General features: G+C 39.0%; 1 protein-coding gene across 1 annotated transcript in view; it reads right to left on the bottom strand.

Annotated features, from left to right (window-relative positions):
• COL19A1 (collagen type XIX alpha 1 chain) overlaps positions 1-16,559 on the bottom strand; it is a 431,873-nt gene that overhangs the window by 61,473 nt on the left and 353,841 nt on the right. Inside the window, exons 23-33 of the mRNA XM_015472743.3 lie at positions 12,919-12,972; positions 12,180-12,269; positions 11,399-11,443; positions 11,216-11,293; positions 9,592-9,627; positions 9,431-9,484; positions 9,277-9,330; positions 7,892-7,933; positions 4,671-4,775; positions 4,529-4,582; positions 4,243-4,296 (exon numbers count right to left, since the gene is read on the bottom strand). Coding sequence (XP_015328229.2) covers positions 4,243-4,296; positions 4,529-4,582; positions 4,671-4,775; positions 7,892-7,933; positions 9,277-9,330; positions 9,431-9,484; positions 9,592-9,627; positions 11,216-11,293; positions 11,399-11,443; positions 12,180-12,269; positions 12,919-12,972 — 666 coding nt within the window. The remainder of the gene's footprint in view (positions 1-4,242; positions 4,297-4,528; positions 4,583-4,670; positions 4,776-7,891; positions 7,934-9,276; positions 9,331-9,430; positions 9,485-9,591; positions 9,628-11,215; positions 11,294-11,398; positions 11,444-12,179; positions 12,270-12,918; positions 12,973-16,559) is intronic.

Below are 16,559 nucleotides of genomic sequence, written 5' to 3'. Positions count from 1 at the left end.
AATATTTCAAAAGCTATTGAATAGTATAGAAAAAGGGAAAGTTACAAAATGTTACATAGGGTAAGGTCCAAATTATTAAAAAAATTAGAAATGCAGTTCCTGAGAGATGAGACTGATGGAGGCTCATAATGTCTTATCTGGAAACTTTATATCAGATGTGTTTCAGAGTACTGAATTTTCAGATTTGTTTTATAGGAAACACATGTGCTTATACTGGTATTACATAATACTCCCAGTGGCACTTAAGGCAGCACCCACTAACGAACACGCAATAATTTCTATTGCAAAACACATGATATTCTCACCAAATGGGCTACATAGATTGGCTCCATTTGACGTCAGGTCACATTTTTCTGCCGAAGAAATTTAATCCAAACTTGGGAAAAATTTCTCAGGTTTTCAGAGGCATTTGAGCTTTGGAATTGTGGATCCGAGATTGTGGACCACAATAGGACTTTTTTTTTTTTTTTTTTAAACTTTACATAATTGTATTAGTTTTGCCAAATATCAAAATGAATCCACCACAGGTATACATGTTACCAACAGTCTGAGAAGCACAAATTGGAGTAACTTTTACTCTTTTTGTATATTTCTCAGATTTTCCATAAGAAACTCAGATGACTTCTTTGATGAGCAAAATATACTTTAAAATACCCATTTATTATCTCAGATAACCATATGATGTATCAAGTTCTATTTTGAATGGTTCCACTTCTTCAGGATTCAATTTTCTTTACTAAGTAATCCTTTTATAGTGCCAAATCATTCATTGTTATCGTACGTTCCCTTTCTTTTTGCTGTGATGAAATACACATGTGGTTGCTGCTGCTGCTGCTGCTGTCGCTTCAGTCCTGTCTGACTCTGTGACCCCATAGATGGAAGCCCACCAGGCTCCCCCGTCCCTGGGATTCTCTAGGCAAGAACACTGGAGTGGGCCGCCATTTTCTTCTCCAATGCGTGAAAGGGAAAAGTGAAAGTGAAGTCACTCAGTTGTGTCCGACTCTTAGCGACCCCATGGACTGCAGCCCACCAGGCTCCGCCGTCCATGGGATTTTCCAGGCAAGAGTACTGGAGTGGGGTGCCATTGCCTTCTCCAACACATGTGGTACACATTGTAAATATCAGACACAGTGACCATGGTAGAATTGCTACATAGTTAATTGCTACATAGCTGTTTATGGGAGCCCTAGAAGAGCAGGGTTGCACAGGGTCAGGGTTCACTGCATTACTGGGATCAAGGATCAAGCTCTACGGAATATGTCCATCTAATGCCTAATGGGATCATATATTCCTTCAGGTTTTTCATGTGATAGGAGGGGAAGAAATGCTGGAAGAAAAGCAGCAGCACTTCTTGGGAGTGCTGAAATGCCTCCTGTAATAAGAGTCTTGGGTAGAACCTTAGGCACACTTGTGTTAAAGAATGTGGATCTAAACTTTCTTCAAGATGGGTTCGTCCTCAGTGGCAATGCTCTGTGTGTGTGTGTGTGCATGCACACGTGTATGCATCTGCGGGTGGTACACATTAGCATGCTGTTTCGACTCTTTTTATTCCCCCACTATTAACTTGTTTATGGGGTTATAAGTGAAAAGGAAAAAAAAATTCCTTTGGGAATGGACCTCTAAGTATCTAGAGATTATAAATGGTGTACCACAAACTGCTTTATCTCAAAATAGCCACATTTTCATAAAATTCTCTCTATATGTACATGTATAAGATATGTATGTTCTTATGTATTCTTCTTTTTGCTACTTTTAGTCTCAAGACTGAATCAGTCTAGAGATGCTGAGTCTTTAGGTAGTCTAATTTATAAGCTTGGGACTCATTAACCTTTGATGACCACATTAAACTTTAAAATAAACCTCAGTCCATAAATAAAAAAATCGTTCTCAGCAGTCTTTCTCTGAACAAGCTGAAATTCTGTACTAAGGGTAAAAGTTACTGTGGATGTATAAAGGGCAAGAAGATAATTTTAGAAGACAAGAACGTCATTAAAGAAGACAAATACATATTAAAGAGTAAGACAGTCAATTTAGCATATTGTACCAAACTAAAATACAAATTAAAATTTATTGCATAGATAGTCAAGGATCATTAGAACTAAGTTCTTTCCCTGTTCTAATATTTTGATTTTACCATTCATAGCTCAGTTGCTATCAAGAATATTTATTTTTCCACTGCTGCAATTTATGGCTGAAGATATTCTGCAAGTCCCACTTATTGATTATTATTCTAAAATACTGTAAAAAAGACCTGCATTCCAAGCAAGAATCCCCTCTGACTGTAAGAGGTGAGTCTGTGCCCTATCAGTGTCTGCCAGTTTGTTACCTTGAGCTGTGACAGAGCATCTGTAACGACTGGACAGAGGGCAATGTCCCCTTTGTAAAAGCAAGAACAACAGGGAACTCTTCTCTTTAAGTTTCCAAATGGACTATGATCATTATTAAATAGTAATTGGGAATTCCTCAAAGAGACAGTGTGATGTCATTCTATATCTTTTCCAGTAAGGGTAGGACAGACATCTTAGGTCTTGTAATTAGATATTGGTGGTGGTGGTTTAGTTGCTAAGTCATGTCCAACTCTTGCGACCCCCATGGACTGTTATGTGTGTATTAAAATAGGATAATTTCTTGGCCAGTTGGCAATATATATGTTCTTGGGCAAAGTTTCATTTACTTAAACAAATCAACAAATCAACAAATTAAAATTTCAGGGAGTATCTGAGTCCAAGAAGACAAGATAATATTCAGTATTTCCCATCTGTCAGAGAGAAACAAACTGCATTGACCCATACCTTCCGAAAGGCCCAACTGAGTTGTATATTACCTCAGGTGTATTCATACTTTTCATGTGATGTGAAGAAACAATGAAAAACAATCTCCTTATGAACTAGCTGGAATTGAATGTCTAAGAGTCTTGTGCAAGATCTGTGTACCCTGTGTTAAAGAAATCCACAAGTTGTACTTAAGGAAAAGCACACTAAAATAGTGGAGGAATTAAGGAGGGGTTCAGTTCACTGCAGAATCAATAAAAGTTAACTTCTAATAAATTTAATTTAGAGTCACTTATAAAAAAAACCCGAATTCCAATTATTTCCTGATCTTTTTGCTATTACTTTCTCAATTGCCTTTAAAGCCTACTTCTTGAACCTAGGCAGTTAAAAGCTGTTAGACTATTAAAATCAGATACTATGCTTGTACTTTAGTGCAACTTTCTGTGGAGCATGAAGATGCAAAAGCTCAATAACTCTTCCTTATTTCGAAAATAAAATGCCTTTACTCTTTTATTTATGGATGAAAATAAATGTATTTCTTTGCTCCTCAATTTTTAACTTGGAAAAAAACAAGCCAATCCTTACTGTCTTCTTGAATAGAATCAACATTAATTAAAAACAATAACATGGTAATTTATAATGTGAAATATATAACTCCAGCTCAAAAATACATCTACTTTATATTGTCATGATTTTCTACACTAACATCAAGGTTAATATATGCCAGATGGCTTACCCACTTTCATTAAGAATTATTAGTATCAAAACTGTTTAAACTAACAACAATTCATCATCCTAATTGGTTTTTCTAAGAGTTAATGTGAATTATGCAGGAAAGAATGCTATCCTGAGATCGGCATGGCTGAGAGTCAGAAAATTATATCACCATCTCAAAAGCACATTTGACTTTGAACCTTAGTGGGAGGGTGAGCAGATGATTAAAAGCAGTCCAGGCAGACCCTTTTGATGTGTGTGTGTGTGTGTGTGTGTGTTTTCCTCCCATGAGTTTGAAAGTTGAGCAGAGATACAGACAGACCAAGGTCATTGAAACTGAGTCACGTTAAGGCAGAGGACCAGGAAGTTCTACTGAGTTCTGGAGCTGCCCTTAGCCCTAGGCTGGTTGCTAACTAGCCCTTCAATTCTATGAGCTCCTTTAGGATTCTTTTCAGTAAGTTTCCTCTTTCCTCTTGCTTTTGTCTTGAGAGACCTAGAATTTTTACCTCCTGCATGAAAACATATCAATTAACTGATATGTTAACTTTGTGCTTAAATTTCCTTGTCCCAAAAACTGGACCACTGACAACAAACATCAACATATTATTTAAAATGTGCTAACATTTGGGAAAAAACACTGTTTTTGTTTTTATTTGTTTAGCATCAGACATGAACTGTAGGGAAACTGATGTCCTTTTGTTGTGTCCTGTGTATGAAGGCTCAGTGGGAGGATTCCATGGTCAGAGGAGTCTGTTACCTCATCACCTTTCTCCCCAGGCACGCCAGGGTAGCCCCGCTCGCCTTTGCTCCCCTAGAAAGACAATACATTTAGTTAGTATGCTCAGTCATTTTGTCATCTTTGGAAAAATGAAAATATCCTTCTAAGGACACTTGGGGCCTGTCATTTGGACAGAATTGGGAAACAAATACATGACATATGCAAACGGCTTTTCCAAGATATTTTTAGAAAAGGTACTGTATTTTAAAATGGATTTTTTTTTTAACCCCAAACTGAAGGCTGCACAGAAGAGAGATTTCCCTACCTTTGGTCCTTCTCTGCCTGGGATTCCTGGAGGACCCCGTGGCCCTAGATCGCCCTAGAGGACAGAGCAGTCGCAGGTAAGTGAAGGCACCATGTGGGACTTCCAGGGTCCCCTGGTCCACACTCAAGCCCCGCCTTCTTACCTTCCGGGCTGCAGAATCAAACTTTCCGGGCTCACCAGCACCTGATTCTTCTCCTTTGTTGCTTTTCAGCCCAGGGACACTGGCTTGGCAGTTGCCACAGAAATTCTAATGAGGATAGAGATAAGATCACTTAGAGATTCATCACAGTAATGTATAAAAGTGAGCTCTGATTGGATTTGAACTTCTATCTGAACCTTTGTGAGAGCTGAATGACGGCCACTGCTATGTCATTCTATAATTTAATCAGTTAGAATGACTACTTTTGGGGGGGCAAAAACTATCTTAAAAGATAAACTCAGTGCACTCCCCTCATTGTCCAGTGGTTAAGACTCCATGCTGCCAATGCAGGGGTCACAGGTTTGATACCTGGTCGGGGAACTAAGATCCCACATGTCTCATGGTGTGGCCAAAAAAAAAAAAAAAGATAAACTCATAATTCAAGGACATAGAGTTCCAAATGCTTAGCAGCACGTTAAAACAGAGGTGGCAATAAAGTTTGGAATAATCAGCAAGATCACAGAGCTCATACAACCAAGAGCATAAATCCTTAAAAAAGAAAGAAAAAAATAGAAAGCTGTGAAGACAGGATTTTTCCTTCTGAGAGCCCAATCAGTTGGAAACCTATACACAGCTTTCTAACATTTTGTTAGCTGAAGCACTCATGTGGGAAATAATTACTTGAGTGACTTGGACTTGACTTCTAAGTCAAATCCAAGTGCAGATAGGAAATCTAAGTGGAATTACCTTTCCGTCCCCTTCTCTGTAATCTTTAGCTGATCTGGAAAGGCTTGAATTTAGATGTCTGAGCTCACAAGATAAAGTTCTTATCATGTAAAGCTCTACAAAGGCTTATTTTTAAATACATTGTTATAAACATATGATCAGGAAAGGCATAAAATAGGGATCACTGAGTGGGGGAGATAGTTTAAATTTAACAATTGACCAAAGGTAGGACAATAGAAGCCTCTATTCTTTCATCCTTTTAACCAAGTGGAAAAATCTTTAAACATGAAGTGGGAACTAAAATTTGCCATTGATGAGAAATTGACAAGAAAGCCCATATTATTCAAGTCCAATATTTTGACCCAGTGCATATGAGGACAAGTTTGATTTCCAAACATATGCTCCATGGAAGACTAATTTTGTATGGTATTGCAAAGGTTCTGAGGCAATTTGCCTAAAAAATTCTGGGTTAGAACAATTCTCTTTATGGTGGTCCTTCTTAGTGCTGGAAAACATTAGAAGGAGTTGGAGTGTGCAGTTTCCCAAACCAATTTGACCACCAGGATCATTTCATTTAGTTAATGTGCTGGTAAGGAGTTAAGAAACACATACCTAATTGTAGGACAACAACTATTAAATCTGAAAAACTATGAAGGTAGCAAGATGCTTAAGGACTTAGGAGAACCAAAAAGCTTTCCCTGTTTCAAAAAGTATAAAGAAGGTGAATTACTGTATCTGTAGACTTTGGAAATAAATAGTAACATTTTAGAATGGATTATTCAATTGATTTTTTAAAAACTGAAGTATAGTTGATTTACAATGCTGTGTTAATTTCAGGTACATAGCAAAGTGATTCAGTTATATATAGATATATATCTTTTCAGATTCTTTCCCACTGTATTGCTGCTGCTAAGTCGCTTCAGTCATGTCCGACTCTGTGTGACCTGGTGGACAGCAGCCCACCAGACTCCTCTGTCCACAGGATTCTCCAGGCAAGAATACTGGAGTGGGTTGCCTTTTCCTTCTCCAGGGCTAAATACTAGGAATATAAAATAAATCACACATATATACATGTTGCCCATGTGAAAGTGAAAGTCACTCAGTTGTATCCAACTCTTTGCAACTCCATGGACTATACAGTCCATAGAATTCTCCAGTGGAGTGGGTAGCCTTTCCCTTCTCCAGGGGATCTTCCCAACCCAGGGATTGAACCCAGGTCTCCTGCATTGCAGGTGGATTCTTTACCAGCTGAGCCACCAGGGAAGCCCTGTAGCCCATGTGTGTGTATATAAATATACTGTCCATTCATACATTGACAGATACTGCACATGAAGTTAAGTGGAATGTAAAGGGTTCAATCTTAACATTCCACAAAGAAACAGGCAAATACATATCCTACATATGTTCCGTTATCATCCTCCCCCATCTGTTTTACAAATAAAATAAAGGGAAGTATTACAGAAAAAAATGGCAGTGAGATTAATTCCCTAGCAGGTGGATAATAGGTAGAGATTATTTTTATTTAGTAGAGTCACAGGTGTTAGGGTAATTGTCAGCTTTGGAATTTTGTAAGGCACTTTGTAAAATCCCATGACATAAAACTCAGCCTTCAAACTGGCTGTTTCTTGAGCAGCTTTTCCTTCTGGACTGGCCAGGGCATATACTGTGAGGAGGACTGGGTTTCACAGTGGAGAGCCCAGGGGGTGGTGACCACCATTAAGAGAGAGCTCACTCCAGGGAGAAAACAGTCCGCTCAGGGTGTTAATGGCACTCTTCCTCTCATAGGTCACTTCAGAACTACCCACTCACCTCAGAACTCACAGCTCACCTCAGAACTACCCACTCACCTGAGAACTCACAGCTCACCTCAGAACTACCCACTCACCTCAGAACTCACAGCTCACCTCAGAACTATCCACTCACCTCAGAACTCACAGCTCACCTCAGAACTACCCACTCACCTCAGAACTCACAGCTCACCTCAGAACTATCCACTCACCTCAGAATTCACAGCTCACCTCAGAACTACCCACTCACCTGAGAACTCACAGCTCACCTCAGAACTACCCACTCACCTCAGAACTCACAGCTCACCTCAGAACTCACAGCTCACCTCAGAACTACCCACTCACCTGAGAACTCACAGCTCACCTCAGAACTATCCACTCACCTCAGAACTCACAGCTCACCTCAGAACTACCCACTCACCTCAGAACTCACAGCTCACCTCAGAACTACCCACTCCTCCCTGCGCCCTGGCTCCCCACCCCTCCAGTCCCAATATGAGAGGCCAGTAAAGAAGAGAGTCAGGGGATTAGTACCAATGGCACAAGATACAGATGGATCCATGTTCCTTTTTCTGTCTGAAAGATGCTCTACCGTTAAAAAAAAAAAAAAATGGAATTTTAGTTCAGGCTAACTCAACCTCTGGCAAAGATTTCCTTTCTGATTTTTTTTCTGGAAATTAGCACACAATTTCTTACACGGCAACAGAATACCTTGAATAAGGCCCCGATATCTCCCAAGAGAGGAAGTGCAATCTGTGGATAAGAAGAAAAAACCAAATACAGGTATTTAGACATATACAGGCACTTATAATACAAACATACAACAAATGTATGCCCTCAAAATGCTGAGCTGCTGAGATTTCTCATCATAAAGCTTCTAAGAGCCTCCCATTGCCATCACGATGGTTGGCTAACATGAGGCTTCCTCTTCAGAAACAAATACAGGACACTAACAGAGTTCATAACCATTTTTGAGAAATAGAGAAATACCATTTCTTTACCATGAACACGGAAACACATATCGTTTCAATTCTGAGTCATGCCGGGCAACCGTCATGCCAACCTTAACATATTATTGGTTTTAAATTATACATAAAGACAAATCATTTGTTAAAAGGAAACCATTCCTCTGCCAAGCAAATCATCAGTCTGTTGAGAAATATGGAAAGTACAGGATGTTTCTCTTAAAGCTGTTCCTCATTGAATTCAAAAGAGCCAATAGGTGACTTAGGTGATAGGCAAAATAAGATACTGGGAGATTCAGGCAGAATCTCCCTCGTGTCTTAAAATGTCCTTTCAGAGAGACACCATAAATCCCAATAACGCTTTAGACTCCCAGACAATACATACATGATTCACTACATTGGGGAGTTAAAGGCCAAAATACCTCGCTGCACATAGCTTATAAAGGCATGTAAGCCCTGCACAGTGTGAGAAGCAGAAGGATTTGTGAGACTTAGAACTGAGAGGCTAGATCTGGATTTTATTATACAAAATTCTTAATACGATGTCATGCACCATATGGCTTCTTAAATTATAACTGCCGATTCTGAGGCTATTTAAAGGGATTTCACTGTCACTCAAAGCAAAGTTTAACCTAAAATAAAACTTTGGACACACATTTAGTGCCTAAACCCATTTTGAAAGAGTCTACTCAAGGCAGTTTTGTAATTTAATCATTTCAGCATTTTTAAAGCCACAGAATCAATAGATATGTACCGTATTGTGGGAAACTTATCCGCAAACATTCATTTAGAAAAATGAAATTCATTTAGTCACTAGCACTAGAAAGAACAGAATCTGTGGCTATGTATTTTAACTCAGTTTTCCATGGGATTGAGACATATGCCAAGGTTCAATTTGGGGCAAAATTGTACAACTGAATTATGCCCTCATGAAATAAGTATTCACCACACACACAAAAATGCTGATGTAGCTTGAATTTTTTTCCCCTTTAGAAAATAATGGGGATAAACAAAATCACCAAGCAGTCACTGAGCATTCTAATTGGTTTGGACAGCAAAACTTGCTTGGTAGGCTGTTTGGCTTCTGGGTGCATTAAAGATACATAAATCAGGCACAGTCTGTCAACATACCGGGTCACCTGGGGGGCCTGGCAGACCTGGCTTTCCATCCCTCCCTGGAGCTCCCTGAAAACAGAAACATCATGTTCAAATCTTTGCACCTTGGCATAAGAGCAGATTAAAACAGGTTTGGGGGAGAGGGGAAGCGGGTAAACATTGTTCTTACATCATTCCCTGGGGTCCCTGGAGTTCCTGGCAACCCAGGGAGACCTCGAGGACCCTGCAAAAGGGCAAAAATAGATACTTATAAGGACAGTCCTTTAGTAATTACCCCCCAGGTCAGCAAAGTGGATTTGCGGTGCCAAATAGCTTGGTTAAGTAGCTTACCTGAATCCCTGGCTCTCCAGCTGGTCCTTGGGAGCCCTGAGTAGAAGGAGATTCAATGATCATAATTCTGCTGGGAATGTCCATAAATTATCCACAAGGGAAAAAGGAACAGATACTGTCATGTACTTAGTGGAGCAGCGGGGCTCGCCACCACACACACCCTGAAAACTCTCTGCAAAGTTGGCTAAGAGTTCTGGGTGGCAGATAGACCCCTGACCAAATGCAGTGCTGGAGGTACCACCATGACTGCGCTTGGATGCCCAGGACGTTCGTCTTGGCCCTGCCATGGTTCCTGCACACTCATGAGTGTATAAACACCACACCTGAGTTCTGTCTGTCAGACACTGACCGCCCACAGGGTAACCAGCTCAGGCTTCCTTCCTTCCTGCTTTTTACTGTGAGTCCTTTCTCTGAAGAAATTGCCAGAACCGGTTTTCAGTGATAGGAGTAGGAAATAAAACTTCAATCAATTATTCTTTTCTGTGTTAGAAAACTGGAATTTGGGGGAAACTAAAATGGGATAGAAGATTATCAGTGAACCTAACGATGACAGATCCTTCCCTACTGCATGACTGTGGGCCTCTGGCTGAGGAAGTGACTGACTACCTGGGTAAGCAACGAGCTGGGGTCCTAGTACCTGACTTCACTACCTGCTTGCTGCCTTCTCCCTTCTTACTTTGAAATAAATATTCATATTGTCAAAGCTACTTTTTTGCTTCCTTGCTATTTATTCTGTGTGTTTAAGTTATTTTTGGTTTGTTGGTTTATTATTTTTTTCTTGCTTCAACCTCCTTCACTCCCCTAATAATTTCCTAAACTACTTTTTTACTTTGTTTAACTTCCCATCTCCAGTGGTCTTTACCTTCTCGCCTTGGAAAATCAAACAGCAGTCAAACACAGTACAACCATTCACTATTTACATCTTCTTTTACCTCTCAGGATAATTTCATTTCAAGGCCAATCCCCAAATTAATGTCATTAGAATAACCATTTATCTCACTTTTCTTGCGTAAAAATCTTTTTATGTTTTTTCATAGTAAATATAAAGTTTTATCTCTTACTGCTATTTAGTCCACAAGCATACATACAATGGTCATTATTACCCTTATGGCTATTATTTGTCTTAACTATCACAAACAATTTTTATTACCTCTTCTCTAAAATAATACATAGAGATTTTTGATATCTCATTTATATGCACTCCATTAAAATTAAGTTTTCATTTTATTCTAATTGAAAACAGACAGTAATATAGAATAACCTAATATTGGGGCATTCTCATAATCTATATATAATCTATATATTAAAAGAACAAATATATAGAATGGAGGATTAAAGGGTTCTTTTTAATATATAGAATGGAGGATTAAAGGGTTAAGTCCACGTTTTATAATTCAGAAAATCAGTGTATGTGTGATTAGCATCTGTAAGTCAATAAACAGTGGCTACCTTCTGTGTTAGGATGTAACTACAAGGCCCATTAATTCTTGCCCTCTGACTAGCACTTTTTTGTATTTCTTCCTCTGACCATTTCATTCTTTTCTATTATGCATATATGTCACAAGATCTTATTTCACAATAGCGGGTCAACCGGGTTTCACGAACTTGATTGAATTTCACTTACAGTTCGGCCAGGAATCCCTATCCCTGGGGGGCCTATGTCCCCTGGCGAGCCTTGGACACCTGGAAGTCCTCTTTCGCCCTGTGCAATGAGATGCTTCTATTAGTGAGATGTTCAAGGGACAGGAATTTTCTAGGCACATCTTGCAAATTATTAATTCTTTAAAAATTATCTTTGATATTTTACCTTTGGCCCTCGTGGACCAGGTGCCCCAGGACTTCCATCTAATCCCTAAAGAAAGAAAAGAAAATGAGGTTAATATATTTTCTTTTTCTAAAAAGTTTACTTACACTTAAGAAGTTATAACTCAAAAATATTTCATTGCTCCTCATCTTTTTTGCATAAACCTTTTTTTGTAAAAGAATACACATTTTACTAGGTTATAAATTTTGTATAGTTACTTTAAAATATAAGATGTTTTCATCTTTAAAATGAGGCATCTGATATTGAGAACTTTATTATTATTATATAAAAGGTCAAAGGGGATGAGGAAAAAAAGGCACATGAAATAAGCATATGGTTTAGATTTTCCATAAAATGTCCTGGGATTAGCCCAAGCCACAAGGACTTTTTTTTTTTTAATAGATGACGTGCCACATATGCAGAGCCTCTAGAAGGGAAATTTCAAGCAGTTTGTTTAAGACTGTCCAAGGAAGGTTCATGTTTTAAAACTAGCATACTTTACTAGGCTTCTTCGATCCCTAAAGAAGATTCAGGGGGTGGGGTGGGGCTATAAATCTTCCAAAATTGTATGTAAAATGGTATGTGTATGTGCATTGTCTTCAGAAGAGAGGCCTTTGTATCAAATTTCCAAAAAGATTAGACCTCTGATCTAAAGAATAAGATGAATGCTTCTTTTTTCTGCAGACCTAAACTTATTGCTATACCTGTGATCAGAAACAGGGAGTACACAAACAGTGATTCATCAACTTTCAAAGGAAATATCAGCAAAAAGGTTACTACTTACTGGTTCCCCTGGCAGGCTTTTTCCTGGAGGACCAGCCTCACCTTTTGGACCTGGAAGTCCAGGAGGGCCTGTAATCCCACCTGGGTCTCCCTGAGGAAACAAGGTAAGATGCTCACTTCACAGCTCAGGTTCACGGTGGGCGGTGTGGCAGCAACCATACTTTAAATTGTCATCACAGTCAGTCACACTGCATTCTCTCATTCACTCATTTCACAATGTGTACTGAGTGCCCAATCCACACAGACACTGTTGTCTTAAGTGCACTTGGATCTTGTGGAGAGCTATGTTTATGGTCTCCTGAAATGTATGTAAGTGAATAGATAGATGCACAGAAGGGAAAATCTATTCGTCATGTAATTTTTACATTTTCTTTAAGTTATTCTCAAGGAATGGTTCCATATTAATATACTATTTCCAACATGTCATGAGATTGAGACTTCTTAGGTCTATACCTGTGCTGTCTATAACTATAGCTGAGCATGAAGCAGACTTTCCAAGTTCTGAGATCTTCATCTCCAAAGCGGTTCCTTTTGTCACACTGTGTTTCAGAGCCAGCACCCGGCTGCCACAGTAAACCACCCCAGAGAAGCCATTCCTGCAGAGTCCACGTGAACTCCTATCCCCTGTGCAACATCAGCTGCCGTGTCCTGTCCTTTCACTCCTCCAAAGTCCTTATGATCCCGTCTCATCCTCATCCTCAGCTACTTAACATGCAGAGTGAATGAAACAGAAGCGATACCTTTTCTCCTTTATTGCCTTGTTTGCCTGGGATCCCGTGTTCTCCTGGTAACCCCTAGAAAATTCAGAATTAAAGGGCAAGAGCAATTAGAACATTTCTTATTGTAAAAACATTTCTGTCTCTGAGTCTTTGTCAGGAGAACTAAATTTTAACATATGGGAATGTGCTGATTTTGGTCTCCTGGAGAGAGAAAAACATTAATGAAAGTATGTGGCTTATTGTTTCAAGTGAGGAAACCTGGATGTAATGGAAAAAAAAATAAATAAGGGAGAACTGAACCAAATGCCCATCCGTATTACTGCCCCAAACAGGATAAACAGAAAATATACTTTTACTTTGACTTGGCAACAGAGGCATTTTCTCTTTTTATTTTGTTCTCTTTTTTAGCCTAGGCCCTATCACATAACCTCATTTCTTATATACCCTGTGGTTCCACCTGTGCCACCAGCATTTTGTTCTTTTCTTGTAAGATCTCTCCATTAGGCTCACCTGCAATGGTTCACTAAATGGCTCGGGGGAGCACCAAAAACTTTTGCTCCATGAACTGAATGTTCAATGTACCAAATGACCAAATGCGCTGAAAGATGAAACCTTGGAGGCTCAGCCTGGGAGCATTGATAATAAAGCAAGATGTCAAGGGGCTGCTCCTAAAATGATGGGAAAAGGAGAGATTCTAACAGTTTCACAGAGCATAATCAAATTGCCAGATAGAGGTCAGTGTCCAAGAAGCATTTTCCTTGTTTTGCTCAAGTGAGGACCGATGGAGAGGTTTTGACTCCAAAGATGTCAGAAGGCCAGGGAATTTGTTCAAGGGACACAAACATCAGAGATGGGATATAAAAGTGAATTTACTCAATCAAAAAAATAGCAGAGTACCCATTCTTATTCTTTTCAGGTACAGAAGGAACGTTCTCCAGCTCAATCACATGCTAGGCCACAAAACAAGTCCAAATAAACATGAGAGTAGAAATTGTATCAAGCATTGTTTCTAACCCAAATGGTATGAAATTAGAAATCAATTACAGGAATAAAAATGGGATAAACACAAAAACATGGAGACTAAACAACATGCTATACAAAACCAGGATGAAAATGAAGAAATCAAAAGGAAATCAGAAAACACATCAAGACAAATAAAAATGGAAACACTACTTTCCCAAATCTATGGGGTACAGCAAAAGCAGTTCTAAGAGGAAAGTTTGTAGTGATACAAGCCTAACTTGCGAAACAAGAAAAATATCTCAGATAAAAAACTGAACCTACCAACTGAAGGAATTAGAAAAAGAAGAACAAGTGAAACCAAAAGTCTGCAGAAGGAAATAACAAAGATCAGAGAGGAAATAAATGAAATAAAGACCAAAACAAACAAACAATATAAAAGATCAACAAAACAAACATCTGTGTTTTTTTAAAAGATAAACAAAAGCGGTAAACTTTTCATGAGAGTTCATCAAGAAAAAATGTGAGAGGACAACACATAAACAAAATAAGAAATGAAAGAGGAGAAATAACAACCATTACCATGAAGATACAAGGAGATAACAAAAGAACACTACTGTTATATGCCAACAAATTGGACAACCTAGAAGAAGTAGGGGAGAAGGCAATGGCACCCCACTCTGGTACTCTTGCCTGGAAAATCCCATGGACGGAGGAGCCTGGTAGGCTGCAGTCCATGGGGTCGCTAAGAGTCGGGCATGACTGAGCGATTTCACTTTCACTTTCCACTTTCATGCACTGGAGAAGGAAATGGCAACCCACTCCAGTGTTCTTGCCTGGAGAATCCCAGGGATGGGGGAGCCTGGTGGGCTGCAGTCCATGGGGTCACACAGAGTCGAACACGACTGAAGCGACTTAGCAGAAGAAGTAGACAAATTTGTGGAAACATAAAATTTTCCAACACTGAATCAGGAAGTAATAGACAATCTGAACAGGCTAGTCACTAGTAGTGAAATTGAATTTATAATAATAATAATGATAAAATTACAGAAAGTAAATAACTGGAACTGGACAGCTTCACAGGTGATTTCTACCAAACATATAATGAAGAGCTAACGCCTACCCTTCAAGATTACTAAAAACTGAAGAGGAAGAAACACTCCCAAATTCATTCTATGAGGCCACCATTACTCTGATACCAAAACCAGAGCAAAACAGAAAATTACAGGCCAATGCCACTGATGAAGGACTTCTCTGCTGGCTCAGTGGTAGAGAATCTGCTTGTCAAGCATAAGACACAAGTTTGATCCTTGGGTTGAGAAGATCCCCTGGAGAAGGAAATGACAATGCACACCAGTATTCCCGCCTGGGAAATCCCATGGACAGAAGAGCCTGTCAGTCTATAGTCTATAGGGTCTCAAAGAGTTGGATGTGACTTAGTGACTAAATAACACAACAACACCTCTGATGAATACAGATGTGAGAATCCTTCTGAAAATATTAGTAGCAAACTGAATTCAACAATATATAAAAGTAATCACATAGCATGATCAAATGGGATTTATTCCAGGAATGCAAGGATGTTTCAATATCCATGAAGCAATCAGTGTGATATACCACATTTATAAAAGAAAGGATAAAAATCACGATAATCTCAAAAGGTGCAGAAGAAGCACTTCACAAAATTACACATTCACTCATGACAAATGCTCATTCAAGCTGGTATAGAGGGAACATATCTCAATATCATAAACACCATTTATGACAAATTCAAAGCTAACATACTCAGTGGTGAAAAGCTGAAAACTTTTCCTCTAAAATCAGGAAGAAAACATGTACGCCCACTCTCATCACTTCTATTTAACACAGCATTGGAAGTCCTAGACGTAGCACTCAGCAAAGAAAAAGAAATAAAAGGCATTCAAATTGCTGTGATTTACATCAGTGTTCTGCCTGACTCCTCTAAGAGTTTTGTAGTTTCTGGTCTTACAAGAAGGTGGAGTGCTGAAGAATTGATACCTTTGAGCTGTGGTGCTGGAGTACTCCTGAGAGTCTGTTGGACAGCAAGGAGACCAAACCAGTCAATCATAATGGAAATCAACCCTGAATACTCATTAGAAGGACTGATGCTGAAGCAGAAACTCCAGTATTTTGGTCATCTAATGCAAACAGCTGACTCATTGGAAAAGTCCCTGATGCTAGGAAAGACTGAGGGCAGGAGGAGAAGAGGGCATCAGAGGATGAGATGGCTGAATGGCATCATTGATGCAATGGACATGAACTTGGGCAAATTTTGGGAAATGGTGAGGGACAGAGAGGCCTGCTGTGCTGCAGGCCATGGGTTTGCAGAGTTGGACATGACTGGGCAACTGAACAACGACAACATTTTCTCCATTGTAAGGGACTCCAAATTGGAAAGAAATAAGTAAAAGTGTCACTATTTGCAGATGACATATTATATATAGAAAACCCTAAAGTCTCCACCAAAAAAACTATTGGAACTAATAAATGAATCCAGTAAAGTTGCAGGATATGAGGTTAATATACAGAAATTTGTTGCTTTTCTATATATTAATAATAAACCATCCAAAAGAGAAAGCAAAACAATTCCATTTAAAACTGAATGAAAAAGAATAAAATACCTAGGAATAAACTTTACCAATGAAGTGAAAAAACTATATTCTAAAAACTATAAAACACTG

This window comes from Bos taurus, chromosome 9 (assembly GCF_002263795.3).
Source record: "Bos taurus isolate L1 Dominette 01449 registration number 42190680 breed Hereford chromosome 9, ARS-UCD2.0, whole genome shotgun sequence".
Taxonomy (NCBI): domain Eukaryota; kingdom Metazoa; phylum Chordata; class Mammalia; order Artiodactyla; family Bovidae; genus Bos; species Bos taurus.
Note: the sequence above shows the minus strand (reverse complement) of the source record. Positions and strands in the feature narration are given on the sequence as shown.